The sequence below is a fragment of the Ictidomys tridecemlineatus genome, chromosome 4 (assembly GCF_052094955.1).
Source record: "Ictidomys tridecemlineatus isolate mIctTri1 chromosome 4, mIctTri1.hap1, whole genome shotgun sequence".
NCBI classification, from domain to species: domain Eukaryota; kingdom Metazoa; phylum Chordata; class Mammalia; order Rodentia; family Sciuridae; genus Ictidomys; species Ictidomys tridecemlineatus.
In genome coordinates this window covers 8364267-8381511 of record NC_135480.1, presented here as the reverse complement: position 1 = coordinate 8381511, position 17245 = coordinate 8364267, and the positions used below count along the sequence as shown (strand labels likewise).

The window sequence follows — 17245 nt, the reverse complement described above, 5'->3', positions numbered from 1 at the left end:
ACAGCCCACAGTGCTATAAAAGAGGTAAACACTGGTGTGCTTGAAGGGCACCAGCTGTCAAGGAACTCTGATAGCCAGGCAGCCTGAGAGATGGGCAGTTACTCCAGCAGAGGGACAGAATGAAGAAGTCTGCCTAGTTCAAGAACAGAGACTCGGCTGTGGCTGGAGTCTGTACTGGAGAGGACAGGGAAAGACGGTGGGAAAAGCAGGCCTGCTTAGTGGGTCCTAAATCCCATCCCAAGGCCTCCAAGAGTTTTGAGGGAAGATTACCGCGTATGAGATCTGCTGTCATTTTGGTTGCTGAGAATAGAAGAAACACAGCGGGATGAGGAGCAAGTATTGACAAACGGGGACCCTGGGGAGAGATGGCACTACCCACAGTGGGTAGGAGGAGGACACAGCAGGGCCCAAGACTCTCATCCAACTCCCCGACCCCAAAATCAGGAGGCTGCTTTGCTCCAGTAACCACAGCACACCTTGGCAGCAAAAGCAGCGTCCTAATCAGCAGGTCCATCCCTTCACACCCCAGGCTCTTGCGTGTCTTGCCTTGCTTCCACATTTGGGGCTGGGGCTTAAGGCCCTACCAGGCCGCCCTGGCCCACAGGTGAAGTAAGTAGCTCATTCAACCGTTTCCTTTCCCCCTTTCAGTCTGTGATTCCCGCGGGCTAACACTGCCAGCAGACTCCCCCTCGCTCCTCCGTTACCAAACCCTGCACCCGAGGGTTCAGAGAGGGTGTGCGGCTCCGCGGCGGCCACCCAGAGGACCAGCCGCGCCGCGGGGAGAGCCTGGGCCTGTCCCCAAGCCCAGCACCTTCACTGCCTCGCGGCCTTTTTTTTTTTGAACATTCAACCCAACAGCTGGGATGCAGGGAAGGGCCCGAGGTCGGGGCGCTGGGCAGCGCAGGCACCCATCGGCCAGGGCCAAGCTCTCCCAACTAGGCAGCCGCTACGGTCACCCTGAAGGCTGGGACCCCAAGCCCGACGCACGGGGCGAAGGGGATCTGTCGGTCAAATTCTCGGCGGAGTGAGGCAGGAAGCTGGCCTAGAGGCTGGTCCCGCGGCCGCCCAAGTCACAGCGACAGTGGCCTCAGACTCCAGTCAACCACCGGCCAGGCTAAAGCAGGCCCTCTGCAGGGCAGCAATTTAAACCTATCAGCGCAAAGAGCTGACAACTCCCCGCCCAACTGAAGTTTTTTTTTTTTTATTCTGAAGACGGTCGCGTCATGGAGTCCTGCAGCCCAATGAGAGAGGTGGAAATTTCCAGAAAGAACAGGACCAATGGGCGCGGCCACTTCGTCCGCGATTGACGGACTAAACCGCCAATCCGTGTCGCAGAAGTCCGCTCCTCCCTCCATTCGTCGAGCCTGCGATGGGCGGGGCTTTTGGGGAGAGTCCAATCCCAATGTGCGGAGGAGGCAGGGTCGAAGCTATTACTCTCCAATGTCCAACGAGAGGGAAGCAAAGATGATGGGCTGGACTCCAAGCCAATAGTAGAGTAGTACAGACAACCTCCTAGAGGAGCTCGACCAGTGAGTAGGCGAGGAGGGGGCGGGCGCCGGAGTCCCGGCAGCTTCTAGTAGGTTCCAGAAGGCGGCGCGTGCGGTTGCGAACGCGGAGCGGACGGGAACGCGGAGCGGTCGGATTCGATTCAACGGGGTTCCGGGCCAGGCTATGGAGCAGGTGAAGGGGGAGGGGCGGGCTGAGGCCCTGGTGCCTTTCGGGGTCCGACCGAGGCCAAGCCGCGGCGAAGAGGCGGGGTGAGGCGGGCGCCGGGCCCGGGGCGTGCAGCTGCGGCGGGACGCGAGGGCGTGAGGGCCGTAGTCGCGGCCGCAGGGCGGGAGGGAGTCTGCAGCGCGGCCCGACCAGGGGAGCGACCATCGCCTCCTGGCTCGGCGAGGACGGCCGGAGGAGGCCGGGGTTCGGCGTGAGGCGGGCCCGCGGCGGGAAAAGGGGCCGCGGCCGAGCCCCGGGGGCCTCCAGAGAGGTGGCTGCAGGCTAAGCAGGGGGATGGCGCCGGCCTCACTGGAAGGCTGGAGGTCGGCGAGGGGCCTTAGTTGACACCGGGGAGGTCTCGATCTTGGAGGCCAGAGCCTGCCCATGGAGGAGCCACCCAGCACTTGGCCACGATGAAGTTGGAAAATCCAGGGAGCGGGAACCGCAGTACCCTGGGAGTAGCCGGGGCACTCCGGAGCCTGGGACCCAGTTGGGGAAATGCTCCTTTTGTGCATCTTGGAAGGTCAGGGTAGAAAAGTTGAGTAGACTTTGCCTGATGCAGGGGGTGGCGGTGTTGCAAAGTGCTTGGGAGAAATTCTGTCTCTACCTGTGTTTTACATATGTATGCACAGCCCCTCCCCCTCTTTTTGTCTGTGTGACGGTAGGGTGACTGAGGACTGACACCTCTGGAAAGTCGGTTTCTGATTACACAGGAATTAGTAGCTATAGACCTAGTGAGCGAACAGAAGTTAACTTGCTTCTGCGCAGCATTTGGGGGGCCGAGTTGAAGCTGCTGCTCTTGCTTTCTGTAACTTGGTTAAGTCCACCGTGACTTACAGCTGAGAGGTCTGGAGAGTTTTTTTTGCAGAGTAAACCGTTTTTGAGCTGTAGTGATTTATCTGGAAAAAGTCAGATCAGCTCACTCTTTTTGCAAAAAAGCTACAAAACTGAATCTTTAGTGTGGTATAGCTGCAGCTCCTGTAGTGAAAGCTGGAGTTTCCTTGTTAAATTAATAAGTGGAAATTTAGAGAATAATAAACTTTTTATCCTTTCATAATCAAAAGGGTTTGTGGTGTGTGACAAGAATAAGAAAGGCAGTTGCTCTTAACAAAATATTTTGGTTAGGGGTTCGGTGGATTGAACCCAGGGCCTTGAGCATGCAGTGTGTGTGCTCTGTCACTGAGCTGCATCCTAAACCCAAAATAGTTTTCTTAAAAAACACACCAGAATTGTAGAAGGATACATACGCACAGGTAGGCTGTGATTGACTAAACTGAGAGCTGCAAACTTACATGAGGAATACACAAATGATTCTCCTTCCCCCCCCTCCCTAAATAAGCATCTGCATTTACAGTTTATTAATTTGTTTATTTTTAGGAGATGAGGGTCACACTATGTTGCAAAGCTGGGTCCACATTCGCATGCTCTGGAGAACCTCATGCCTCTCGGCCTCCCCAGTAGCTGGGACCACAGTGCACACTACCACACAGGCTTGTTTTCATTTTAATCTGTGAGAACCATGTTTCAATTTTGGGAAATATTCAAGATGGACAATTTTTTTTAAGATATTTATTTTTTAGTATAGGTGGACTCAGTGTCTTTATTTTACTTTATGTGATGCTGAGGATCAAACCCAGTGCCTCATCCATGTTAAACCAGTGATCTACTTCTGAGCCACAACTCCAGCCCTCAAGAGGGACAAATTTAAATGATCAAATACTTTTTTTTTTTTTTTTTTTGGTACTCGTGATTGGAATCCATTGGTGCTTTTACCACTGAGCTACATCCTCAGGTCTTTTTATTTTATTTTGAGATAGGGACTTGCTAAGTTTGCTGAAGCTAACCTGGAACTTGTGATCCTCCTGCTTCAGCCTCCTCGCCTGCTGGGATGACAGGTGGGTGCCACCAGGCCACCTCACAGTGATACACTTTTTACATTTGACCCAATACAGATTTGCAACTCTAGATGTGGTTGGTTGGTTTGTTTTTTGGCAGTGCCAGGAATTGAACCCAGGGCCTTCAGCATAGTAGGCAGCAGCTTTTCAAAATTGGTCTCTATAATACAGAAAAGTATTTCTTCTTTTTTTCTTTTTCTTCTTCAATTTTTCATGATTATTTTTGTGGTGTTGGGGATCAAACTCAGGACCACTTTATTTTTTGAGATAGGGTCTCACTTTGATCCTGACTGGCCTTGAACATGGTAAGTCTTCTGCCTCAGCCTCCTGAGTCGCTGGGATTTTAGGCACAATCCCTAGCTCACTCACTCTTCCTTTTTTTCCTTTTTGTGGTACTGGGGATCTCTTGTCTAACCTCAAACTTGCAATCCTTCTGCCTCTGGTCTCCTGAATAGCTAGGCTTACAGGCATTTGGTACCGCACCCAGCTGAAAAGTATTTTTCATGTCTAGTTCTGACCTGCAGTGGGAAAGGAAATCAGTTTTGTAGGTCACAGCCAGCATTGTTTGGTTTTTTTTGGCTCTGAGGTTTGAACCCAGGTCCTTGAGCATGCAAAACACATGTACATTCTACCACTAACCTATCTATACTCTCAGCCCCTGTATAACGTGTAATAAAACAGTATTATGTACACTGTGCTGGTATTTTCTGTTTTACTTGCTCTTTTAAAATGCTAGTCAAGAGCCCGGCATGGTGGAGCATACCTGTAATTCCAGCAACTCAGGAAACTAAAGCAGGAGGATGGCAAGTTTGAGGCTAGGTTCACCACTTAGTGAGGCCATGTTCAAAATAAAAAAGGAGCTAGGAGTGTAGCTTAGTGGAAGAGCATCCCAGCATCAAAAATACAAAATGTTGGTCATGACCTACAAAACTGATTTCCTATCCCACTGAAGGTCAGTATTGAGTTTGAAAAATGCTCCTCTGGAAGGTAGGCAAGAACTTCACAAAGCTGTTCCTTAGCTGACTCTCTCCCTGCCCCAATTTTTTAAATTATAAGGATCTCACTTAAGTTGCTGAGGCTGGCTTTGAACTTGGTATTCTCCTGCTTCAGCCTACCAAGTTGTGATTATTGGCCTGTGCCACTATGCCAGTTCTCAGTTGCCTCTTCACACCAGTTGAGTGGAGCTTATGAAGTTTCAGCTTCATACCTCAATCCTGGACTCTGAGACTTTTATCCCTTGTTTGCTAAATTTTGGTTGTTTTCCTCTGCCCTTTCCCTCTTTACCCTTATGTTTTGTATTTTGATTTTTGTTGTTGTTGTTGTTTTGTTTTTCTTTTGCAGTGTTGGTAATCACACTCATGGACCCATGCTAGCCAAGCAAGAACTGTACCACTAAACCACATCCCTAGCACTTTGCCCTTGCTCCTTTAAGATCTCTTGGGATGGGGCCAGGCATGGTAGCATGGGCACACACCTGTAATCCTGGCCACTTGGCAAGATGAGGCAGGATTGCAAGTTCAGGGCCAGCCTGGGACACTTACTGGACATCCTGTCTCACAAGTGCTGGGGATGTAGCTCAGTGGTGGAATACCCTGGATTCCTAGTTTGAATCCCCACTACTAGGGCTGGGGAGAGGTTCCCATGGATGAAAGTTCCTGATTGATGTGCATCAAGATTTCAAAGTCATTTAACAGAATTCTTTAGGGGATGGATGGGTTACTGAGGCCACTTTACCACTGAGCCACATCCCCCAGCCCTTTTTATTTTTTTGAGATAGGGTTTTGGTAAGTTGCTATGGCTGGCGGGTACTTGAAATCTTCCTGCCTCAATATCCCGAGCTGCTGGGATCACAGATGTATACCACCATGACTGGCCAGAATTCATTTATTCTTAATATTAATACACTGGGTCCTGGGTGTATAATGACTGCCTTATTAGCTCAAATGATCTGGAATCCCACGGATTATGTTTGTACGTTGGAGGGTGCTATGGATATATGGTGGGTCATCTGACCTTTTATAGGATAATTCTCCTCTTAAAAACCCTTTCATTAAGACCTTGTTAGGCCAGGGCCTCCTTCCTTCACTTTTTAATCACCTTGGTGTGTTCTATCTTGCATTCTGATTCTGAATATTTGGGAGGATAGGGAATTTACTTTCTCTAGCCTCTTTATGTTATAGTAATATTCAAGCCTTTGGAGAACCAGCTTACTCATTTAGGATCAGAATTAATCTACCATGTGGTGACATTTTATCACGTGGATAAATGGAGATGGTAGCTGAGCCATGAGAATTTGTACACACACACAGAGATTGAACCTAGAGGGACTTAACCACTGACCCACATCTCTAGCACTTTTTTCTTTTTGATTTTTTAATTTTGAGACAGGGTCTCACTAAGTTGCTTAGGGCCTCAGCCTCCCAAGTCCCTGGGATTATAGACTTGCACCACTGCACTAGTTCATGAGGAGCATCTTGGGGGAGGGGGCAGGTACTGGGGATTAAACTCAGGGCCACTCAACCACTGAGTCACTTCCCCAGCCCTGTTTTGTATTTTATTTAGAGACAGGGTCTCACTGAGTTGCTTAGCACCTCACTTTTGCTGAGGCTGGCTCTGAGCTTTTGATCCTCCTGCCTTAGCCTCCAAGCTGCTGGGATTACAGGCACCTGGCTCTGAGGAGCATCTTGATGCTCTAGAGGAAAGGAAACCTTGCCATCCTAAAGCCTGTGGTGTGCATGAATCTACATTCCTTCCTGATCATCTCTCCCTGTGGGGAGTGCCTCTGCCTATGCTCAGTTTATCCTTTGGATTCTTTGGGAATCTGTGACAAATGAATTGGCGTGTGTTGGTTGGTTGGTTTTTGGTGATGCTGGGGATTAAACCCATCCCTTGGGCAAGTGCTCTGCCACTGGGCCACATCCCTAGCCTTCAGGTTTACTTTTCCAGTGTAGGAACATGTGGGTAAGATCTGGAGGGTTCTGACAGCTCTCAGTGAAAGGGGGACTAGGGTTCTTACCAGTCTGCACAAGAGCCACTGGAGAGCAGAGATGGGTTTCTTGTGCCTTGCTGCTCCCACCCACCCACCCACTGCTGGCTCCCAAAGGTGTGGAAAATGAGTGATCACATCTAATCTATAAAGTAATCTGTGTACTGGTAACTGGGGGAGACAGATTAAGCGTACTGTGGAGAGAAACTATAGGCTTCCTTTCTCCTCAGGTGAATGAGCTAAAGGAGAAGGGCAACAAGGCCCTGAGTGCTGGAAACATTGACGACGCGCTCCAGTGCTACTCTGAAGCAATTAAGTTAGATCCCCAGAACCATGTGCTCTACAGCAATCGATCTGCAGCCTATGCCAAGAAAGGGGACTACCAGAGGGCCTATGAAGATGGCTGCAAAACTGTTGACCTGAAGCCTGACTGGGGCAAGGTAAACCTGGGGGAGTTGGGACTCTAGCTCTTTCCCAGAAATGGCTTTTGGTACTCAGTCTGGTCTGCAGTACTTATTGGCAGGTCCTCCTGCTTGGCCTAGTTGCCTGTCCCAGAAAAGTGATGTTTGTTACCCACCTAGCCCCTCTCTGTGAGTATGCCCCTGAAAGTAATACTATATTTCACCAAATTTAAGTTCACATCAGTTGTGAGCTTTGTTGTATTGCTGAGAATGAAAAGGATGTCCCCCCAAACTGAGAGCACCTGTTCATCAGATGGATCCAGGTGGGGAGGGTGAGTGTTGATATTGGGCATGAAAATTCTTTTTTTTTATTATTATTATTTATTTTTTAATTTTTAGGTGGACACAATATCTTTATTTTTATGTGGTGCTGAGGATCGAACCCAGTGCCTCGCGCGTGCCAGGCGGGCACACTACCACTTGAGTCACATCCCCAGCCCATGAAAATTCTTAAAGATCAGTTGTTGTTGTTGTATTGTCCTTTTTTTCTTAATGGCATTCATGTGGATATCTTTTGGTTCATAAAATGCAGAATAGGTTTTTTGAGTTGGTTTGGATTTATGCTGTTCTTTTTAAAAATTTTTGCATCCTTTTTCTTGGGTTTAAGGGTTATTCACGAAAAGCAGCAGCTCTTGAATTCTTAAACCGATTTGAAGAAGCCAAGCGAACCTATGAGGAAGGTTTAAAACACGAAGCCAATAACCCTCAGCTCAAAGAGGGTTTACAGAATATGGAGGCCCGGTTGGCAGGTAGGTACCATTGTGTATTTTTTAAATGGGATTGATCATGAGGGCATGGTAATTAAAATGAACAGATTTCATAGTGATGCACTGTTAAGATTTGTTGTGCTGGGACCAAAATGCCTCACCAGAACAACTTAGGAGGAAAAGTTTATTTTGCCTCCTGCTCTCAGAGGTTGAGTCCATGGTGCACTGACTACATTGCTGTAGGTTCAAGATGGGGCGGAAGAGCTCCATGCATGGCAGCCGGGTTTGGGCAAGAGAGCCAAGAGGAAGAACAGTCCTTCCAGGACATGTATATGTGTGTCCCCAGCATTAACACAGGTGCTTTTGGGGACACCTCATATCCAACCATAATGTGTACTCTTCCTTTATTCAAACAGAGAGGAAATTCATGAACCCTTTCAACATGCCTAATCTTTATCAGAAGTTGGAGAGTGATCCCAGGACAAGGGCACTGCTTAGTGATCCTACCTACCGGGAACTGATAGAGCAACTACGAAACAAACCGTCAGACTTGGCCATGTAAGCAGAGGCAGCACATCAAGTCTAGAAGGGAACGGTGGCAGAGGGTTCCCTGGTCCAGACTGCAGAGTTTCTGCGTTTGCTTTTTCTCTTCTGAGTGGCAGGGGTTTGTTTATTTGTGTATATGTAAGAGAGGGTTCAGAGGAGCACGTATTACAGTCATCTCAATCTTGCTTTGAATCTGTAAGGTCTCTTTCTTGCTCCTAGATTTTTTCAATTAAATTTTTTTTTTTTAATTTAAATTTTACCCCCCAAAAATTATTTTTCCCTTTGGCAGTGCTAGGGATCAAACCCATGGCCTTGTGCATGTTAGGCAAGCACTGCTCTACCACTGAGCGACACCCCCTGTCCTCTCCCAGGATTCTGACCTAGTACCAATCCCACCCTTTCCAAAAACAGTCCTGCTGTCCCTGATGAAAACCCTCTCATCAGGGTTGAGAGGAGCACTTGGTTTGGAGATTGCTTATAGATCTTGTACTGAAATCTGTCAGTGTCTGAACCCCTGGCCCATGAGGTCAGATAGTGAGTTTCTTTTTTTGTTTGTGCTGGGGATGGAACCCACGGCCTTGTGCATGCTCATGCAAGGCAAGCACTCTACCAACTGAGCCTTATCCCCAGCCTGATAGTGAGTTCTGTCTACAGTAACTCATTTCTCTGTCTGCGCTGACCTCAAGTAACACTTCTGATTTTTGCAACTTCATTTTAGAGTTTTGAAGGGTTAAGTATTTTCCCTTTATGACTTGTGAGTAGAGTAGAATCCAGCCATCCATTGATGGGTGAGAAGCTTTAGTATACAGGAACCGGTGTAATGGGGATTTAGGGTCAGTCATGGAGAGGAATAATGGCTATTTTTCTTCTTTTAAAATATCAATACTAGGAAACTACAAGATCCCCGGATCATAACCACTCTCAGTGTCCTCATTGGGGTTGATCTGGGCAGCATGGATGAGGAAGAAGAGGCTGCGACACCCCCGCCTCCCCCTCCCCCCAAAAAGGAAACCAAGCCAGAGCCAATGGAAGAAGATCTCCCAGAGAATAAGAAGCAGGTCTCATTTTTCTTTTTTCCTCACTGTCATGCATTTATAAACAAACAAATCACCTAGAAGCATGTATGCTAAATGGCAACAATGACAAAGGATAGCTCTAATTTTTTTGAGAGCTTGGTATGTGCTAAGTTTATTATTGGTAGCTACTCAGGAGGCTGAGAAAGGAGAAACACTTGAGCCTGAGAGTTTGAGGATCACCTGGGCAACATAGCAAGGCATTGTCTCAAAGAAAAGGAAAAGTTGCATATAAAAACACAGCAGCCTGGCTCGGTGTTTACACTACCTGTGTATCCCAGGCATGGGTTTACACACCTGTAATCCCCGTGGCTCAGGAAGCTGAGGCAGGAGGACCACGAGTTCAAAGCCAGCCTCAGCAACGGCGAGGTGCTAAGCAACTCAGTGAGACTCTATCTCTGAATAAGATGCAAAATAGGGCTGGGAATGTGGTTCAGTGATCAAGTGCCCCTGAGTTCAGTCTTTGGTAACACACACACACACACACAAAGGCAAAGACAAAAGATGAGCTTCACAAGAGATTTCTTAGTAATTGTGTATTTTGAAGCATCTTGGTGTGGCATGTCCCTTGTAGTTAACACAGCTGCCACACACTGCTGCCATCTGAAGAACTGGGCAAAACAGGACAGTAAAGTTGAGGATCCAAGTCCCTGGCATGGTCCAGAAGAATGCTGTCTACATCAGTCCTTAGGCTTGCTGTTTCCTGGTTGGAAATAGTTTGTGATTGAAAGTTTGTCCACTTAGCAACACTCTTTGAGCAGGAGGCATGTGCCTGAACAATTTTATTTCCCTTCTCGTAACGGCAGATTGTTGCCAAATTTAGCACCTTTAAATGGGTAAGCGTTGGTTGCTCACAGTGTCTCAGCTGGAAAAGGGCCCTCAGTGTGGGTGGTAGTAAGCTGTGCTGAAGTCTCCTCCTGCCTCCCTGGCCCCTTCCCCTGGTCCTTTCAACACCACCCCTCTGCTGACAGCTATGACCTGGAAACAGCCACGTGGCAGGAACCAGCCTTATGGCTACCTCTCAGCAAAACATGGCACAAAATTTTACTGTCTTTGCCATTGCTTTGAGTTGAGGGAATTTCCTCTACCTTGAAGCCCTCTCCTTTCTGAAAGAGTCAGGAGAGTAGGTGGAAAATGCAGATTGTCGATGGAAGCAAAGATAAATTTTAAACTTGATGGTAAATATGTGATTACACACCTGTAGCCATTTGAAGACGAGGCCTTTGTTATGGAGAACTCAGTTCCTTAGACGTGTTGCTTATACATGCCATCTCAGTACCCATGGCAGGTGATAGACTCGCCCTTTGGTCTTCTGAGTTGTATTGGCTCAGCACTTACTTCTCCCAAACCCCCCATCTAGGCACTGAAAGAAAAAGAACTGGGGAATGATGCCTACAAGAAGAAAGACTTTGACTCAGCCCTGAAGCACTATGACAGGGCCAAGGAGCTGGACCCCACCAACATGACTTACATTACCAATCAAGCAGGTGAGGCCCAGAAGCCAGGGCAAGAGAGTTTGCGGGCTTTTTTCAGGGAAGAGGCAAGGACTGACTCTTTTCACCACCCTGCTTGGCAGCGGTATACTTTGAAAAGGGCGACTACAATAAATGCCGGGAGCTTTGTGAGAAGGCCATCGAGGTGGGGAGAGAGAACCGAGAAGACTATCGACAGATTGCCAAGTATGCTTGACCTTCTGGAGCACCTCAAGTAGTGTGAAGGGTTTGCTGTCCAGGCTTAAATATCCTCGCATGGGAGGAGGGTTGCTGGCCCTGAATGTATCACATTAAGAAGGGGTTGGAGGGTCAGGGGATATAGCTCACTTGGTAGGATGCTTGCCTCCCATGCACCACATAAAAATAAAGAAAGGTATTGTGTCTATCTACAACTAAAAATACTTTTTAAAGGGGGCATGGGCTGAAAAGGTGGTCACAGGATCCAGGACAAGGTGTTGCAAGGGCACAGTGCCAAGGCAGTAATGTAGGTCTTTTTCCTAGTTGTAAGCATATTTTCCCTACAGGGGCTCACCTCATCTCTGGCTCTGCCCTCAGCAAATACTTTTCTCTCTTTCATCTTAACTAGAGCTTATGCTCGAATTGGTAACTCCTACTTCAAAGAGGAAGCGTACAAGGACGCTATCCATTTCTACAACAAGTCACTGGCAGAGCACCGAACCCCAGATGTGCTCAAGAAATGCCAGCAGGTGAGTTGGAAAGGAATGGGGATTGTTGTGTTTGTTGTGTAGAGGATGGAACCCAGGGTCTTGTACAAGTTAATCCTCTACCACTGAGCTGCACCCCCAGCCCTGTGGATTTTCTTAACAGTTGAGTGTCATTGCTATCACCTTAAATGTTTTTAAGTAGCAGCAACTCTGGTCATTTTACATGATACTGGTCTTTTCACTTAACATTGACATCCTGTAAGTTTGAGGCCAACGTCAACAGTTTAGTGAGACCTTCAGTAATTTAGCTCAAGACCCTGTCTCAAATTTTTAAAAAAGGGTTGGGGATGTAGCTCGGTGGTAAAGCACCCCTGGGTTCAATCCCCAGGACATCCCCCCACCAAAAAAAATATCCTCGCGTGGGAGGAGGGTTGGAAGGTCTGAGGATATATAGCAAACATTTGAGGGTCAGTGGAATAACTGTTATGGTTTTTATTGTAATTTGACAATCTATTGACACTTCTTGTCATAATTAACATAAGAGGGTAGTTTGGTCAGGCCAGGTCTGAGGGCATATGCCTGTAGTCCCAGCTACTTAGAAGCAGAGACAGGAGGATGACTTGAACCCGGGAGTTCAAGGCCAGCCTGAGCAACATAGCGAGACCCCAACTCAAAAAAAAAAAAAAAAAATGCTGTTCAGATATTTTATCATTATCAAATCATTTATCATTATCATTTTCTTGTTGGGCATATTTTTTTAATGAAGTGTACATCAGTACCATTCATTGTTTTATTGTGTGCCTTGATAATGAGAAATGTAAGATATTTCTTACGGTGCTGGGAATTGAGCCCAGGGCCTCAAGCATGCTAAACCCACACACTACTGCTGAGCTACATCCCTAGCCCAGGATTGTAAAGTTCCTAAAACAAAAATTAAATGTTACCAGCAGAACTCTAAAAATTAAAATCCCAAACACTTAGCCTAGTGTTTAGATGGTCATGGGAGTTTGAGTTACTATTCATTCCAAGGATCTTTTTTCTTAGGCAGAGAAAATCCTGAAGGAGCAAGAGCGACTGGCCTACATCAACCCTGACCTGGCATTGGAGGAGAAGAACAAGGGCAATGAGTGTTTTCAGAAAGGTACCCACACAGTGTTCGTGGTGGATGACGTGGGGGGTGTCCTGCTCCTGACTTGGGAACCTAGAGACAGAGGGTGGCTTACTGCTTGTTTCAAAAGTCTATTTTCTTATCCAGGGGACTATCCCCAGGCCATGAAGCACTATACAGAAGCCATTAAACGGAATCCACGAGATGCCAAACTGTACAGTAATCGAGCTGCCTGCTACACCAAACTCCTGGAGTTTCAGCTGGCACTCAAGGTGGGTCTGAGAGGCAGGCTGCTGCTCCTGTGAACCTTTGCAGGAGGAATGGGATCCATCTCCTTGTTTCCTTCCATCAACAGGTTGATGTTTTTTGATTCCAGATTTTCGGTGGCAGTACTTATGGGTATAAATCATGGGGCCTGTGTTTGCCCAGTACTGGCACTTGGTGTTAATGGGTGGGAGTACTTGAGAGGGTGTTCTTACCACCTTCCTTGAGAACCCTGGTACTTGTTGCTTTCCATTATCCATCACTGTGTGTGTGTCTCGGGGTGCTGGAAATCATACCCTGAACCTTGCACATACTAAGCAAGTGCTCTGCTGCTGAGTTATAAAAAGGGCCCCAGCCCCTTTTAACCAGCTCAGGTACACAGGTCAGCAGCATGAAGTTCATTCCCAGGGCATTTTCATCTCCTAAGCTGAAATTTCCCCTCGTCAGCATGGTTCTTTTTAATATTCATCATGACTACTTTAGACACCTATCAGTGGATCACACATGATTTGTCCTTTTGTAACTGGCTTCTTCCACTTAGCACAGTGTCCTCTGGGTTCATTTGTTGAGGAGCACCGTATTGTTTTCCACCTGGCTGTGCCCTCTTTCCCTCAATTTTTTGATGTTCAGTTTAGCTGTAGGTAGGTCTGCAGTTGTCAGTCATATCAAGTGTGTTCTCTTTGACACTGGAGAAGTTGTTTTGTGTCATTCTGACTACAAGTCACTCTGTTTTTGTTTTTTCGTTTTGAGATAGGGTCTCACTAAATTTCCCAGGGTGGCCTTGAATCTGGGGTCCCCCTGTGTACCTGGGATTTCAGACATGTGGCACCACACCTGGCATAATTTTTTTATTTTGAACATATTTAAACAGAAGAATACAAAGTGAATGTTTCATGTATTCTCCATCTAAATATTGTCACTTGCTCAACCATTTGTGAAAAAGAATGAGGCCAGGCATGGTGGCACATGCCAATATGCCCAGCTGATCAAGAGACTGAGGTTGGGGCTGCAGTCGTGGCTCAGTGGTTGAGCTCTTGCCTAGCATGTGTGAGGCACTGGGTTCGATTCTCAACACACATAAAAATACATAAAGGCTCTGTGTCCATCTACACCAGAAAATATTTAAAAAGATACTGAGGCTGGAGGTCATTTGAACCCAGTAGAGATCCAGACAGCCAAGACTAGGGTACTAGCCCTGTGCTCGAATGTTCATACATCCTGCTTTCTTGCCCGTCAAAAAATATGTCTTTGGGTTGGGGATGTGGCTCAAGCGGTAATGTGCTCGCCTGATGTGCGTGGGACGCTGGGTTCGATCCTCAGCACCACATAAAAATAAAATAAAGATATTGTGTCCACCAAAAACTAAAAAAAAAAAATTCTCTCTCAAAAAAAAAAAGTCTTTGTGGGCTGGGGCTCAGCGGTGGAGCACTCACCTGGTACATTCGAGGTGCTGGGTTTGATCCTCAGCACCATATAAAGATAATAAAATAAAGGCATGTGTCCAACTACAATTAAAAAAATTTTTTTAAATATACGTCTTTGAGTTTTGAACAGGTATCAAGTCTCAGCACTTAAGGGGTTGTTATATTCTCTATAGAACTAGGTCAGATACCTCGTTTGTTCTTCATTACATCAGCCTTGTGTAGAGTCCAGCCTTCGTTTTGTGTGGGCTGGTGATCTGGAGTGGTCTCTCCTGGTGGTGTCGCCCCGCTTTCTCCTGTCCTGCTTCACCTCTTAAGTAACCCAGGGGCCAGGACAAGCAGGAATGGCAGGGGCAAAAGCCATGCACGGCCTCTGTGATCGCTGGCCTAAGTGAGCCATGAGAGAAAGCCTAATCCCTCTACTGCTTCTTTCTAGGATTGTGAGGAATGTATCCAGCTGGAGCCAACTTTCAGTAAGTGCTTTTCTTCCTCTTCTCCTCTCCCCGGGTTTGATCAAAAGACTGAGGAGAAAGAAAGGGCCAAGGGCTTTGGGCCTGTAGCATTTTGCATCAAGTGAGGGGAGTCTGTGTTGGGGAGGTCTGGCGCCTTGGAGGCCATTGGAGGTCGTGCCTCACCTCTTGTTTGTCTGTAGTCAAGGGTTACACACGGAAAGCAGCTGCCCTGGAAGCCATGAAGGATTACACAAAAGCCATGGATGTGTACCAGAAGGCACTGGAACTGGACTCCAGCTGTAAGGTGGGCTGCCGCTGGCCATTAGTGGTCCCTGTCTGTGCTTTGGGTCTTTTCTGTTTGCTCACTGGTTCTGGCCTCAGGTTCTCCTCCCCTGTCCCTCAGTGAACTCTGGTGTCTTGGACCTGTCATAGCAGGTAGCCAGGTAATGGCAATGCCCTCCCCTTTGTCTTCTGGAATACAGGAGGCAGCAGATGGTCATCAGCGCTGTATGGTAGCTCAGTACAATCGGCATGACAGCCCCGAGGATGTGAAGCGACGGGCCATGGCCGATCCTGAGGTACAGCAGATAATGAGTGACCCAGCCATGCGGCTCATCCTGGAACAGATGCAGAAGGACCCCCAGGCACTCAGCGAGTAAGCCAAACTGCGGAAATGGCCGGCTCTGCAGGATGTGCATGGGCATGACGTGGTCTGTGTAGGAGGAATTGTGGAAATCGTCCTCAGAATTACTGGAGAGGTTGGCAGAGGGTGGCAAGGTAAAGGAGGGGGCCTCGTCTGCCCTCGTCCTGATGGCTCAAGCAGTTGATTGGAAAGATCAGTTAACCTGGAGAAAGGTCTTGACTTAGAGCCATCCAGATGCACAGTGGGCCCTCTCCTGGCTGTGAATTAGAGCTTGCTCTAAGAGTGAGGAAACCTTTTCAGGGTCAAGAATCACTTCAAGCCACTTTCTTTTTCCTCTTTAGACACTTAAAGAATCCCGTAATAGCGCAGAAGATCCAGAAGCTCATGGATGTGGGTCTGATTGCAATTCGGTGATGACTTGCTCATCTCTTCCCTTCACCCTCGTGGAAAGACGAGCTGAGATGGCAGCAAGCAGCATGGTGCAGGGGGAGAGGGAGGAAGACAGCCCAACTTTATATTTATACCTGCCTACGTGGAAGACACAGACTCATACAGCCGCTGCCTTGGGTCCTCTGAGCACTCGCATGGTCTCTCACTGCTGTCCTTGGGTTCCGTGTCTCCTTCCCCTGCCCCCTCAGTCGCTGTCTCGGCTGCTCCCCATAGTTAGTTATTTTTTATTTGGGGCAGTGGGCATATATGGGGAGGGGAGGGTGTTCTTCCCAACCTGGGGCCCCAGCTGTCTTCACATTGTTAACTCCACGCCTTCTTCAATAAAACAAGCCAATCAGGTGTGGTGACATGTTGCTGTGGCCTTGAATGTCGTCCCCCCCCCCCCCCCAAAAAAAAAGGACTTTCTCTCATGGGTGGTCCTGGACTGATGGAGGTTTGCAGTGACCAGGCTGGAAACCTGAGCCTGGCCTTTTCTGATGGACCAGCTTTGGGTGTGAGCTCCACTCGGTTCCACAAGGTGGCCTCTAGGTGGTGCTGTTGCTCAACAACTGAAGGTGGCCTGCTGACTCCTGCCCGACTAAAGTGGCACTAGGTTTAGGTCACCTTTGGAATGATCCCTGTGCTGTGAATTATCCATTCTTATCTCACAATCAAAAACCAACAACAGTTCTAGAGAACTGTCCAACCCAGAACCACATGGACCATGAGATGCTCTGACCCATAGAGAGCAGCTACTGTCAGCTGTCCATTAGGTGCAGAGGCTGGTCAGTTTTCAAGAGCTTGCTCCTGCCATCCGAGAGCTTACAACTAAGCTATACTTCATGTTTACAGCAAACTCCTAAAGCCCTCTTCCTGGCTGAGGAGGCCTCTGGCTGCTGTATACTTCCTCATTTGGTCCAAGAGCAGCTTCCTGGGCTAGCAAGACGCTGAGGCCAGCAGCAGGCTGTACTTCCTGCTCCCCTGGGTTTGCATGAGCTGCTCTTCCCCTGGGAATCCCCAGCTGTGCCTCTGAGGAAGGTCCACTGATGTCATTTGGGCTCCCACCTACAGGCCACACTGCCTCCCTCCTCAAGCTTAGGTCCTTGTGCCAGAGGAGTGGACAGAAGTTAGGCCACCTGAGGTGTGATTGTCTGGTTTCCTTGGGAAGCACACTGCAAGTGGCCATGTCACACAAAGCTGAGATGATGGCCAAGGGAGGTTGTAAAAGGTCAGGAAGAAAATTTTCAGTACTGGAGGTAGAACACAGGGATTCATCCTCCACTACGCTGCTGCCCTAGCTTTTTTTTTTTTTTTAAGATTGTACTTGTAGATGGAGAGCATTCCTTTATTTTTATGTGGTGTTAAGGATCAAAGCCAGTGCCTCACATG

The 17245-nt window shown here is 47.9% G+C and overlaps 1 protein-coding gene across 1 annotated transcript; it reads left to right on the top strand.

Annotated features, from left to right (window-relative positions):
* The first annotated feature begins 1525 nt into the window (after window positions 1–1525).
* Window positions 1526–16224, top strand: Stip1 (stress induced phosphoprotein 1). Its single transcript, XM_005333512.4, has 14 exons — window positions 1526–1680; window positions 6825–7034; window positions 7663–7804; window positions 8179–8320; window positions 9198–9366; window positions 10742–10868; window positions 10958–11060; window positions 11461–11581; window positions 12584–12680; window positions 12795–12919; window positions 14769–14805; window positions 14985–15088; window positions 15267–15439; window positions 15769–16224. The coding sequence occupies exons 1-14, from the start codon at window positions 1672–1674 to the stop codon at window positions 15839–15841; spliced, it is 1632 nt and encodes a 543-aa protein (XP_005333569.1). The 5' UTR covers window positions 1526–1671; the 3' UTR covers window positions 15842–16224.
* Window positions 16225–17245: the final 1021 nt, after the last annotated feature.

Bases quoted from the DNA above. Each gene is read 5' to 3' on its own strand.
- Stip1 (XM_005333512.4), top strand. The intron at 9,367-10,741 runs GTCTCATTTTTC...CCCCCCATCTAG, and splicing joins TCCCAGAGAATAAGAAGCAG to GCACTGAAAGAAAAAGAACT. The intron at 15,440-15,768 runs GTAAGCCAAACT...TTTCCTCTTTAG, and splicing joins GACCCCCAGGCACTCAGCGA to ACACTTAAAGAATCCCGTAA.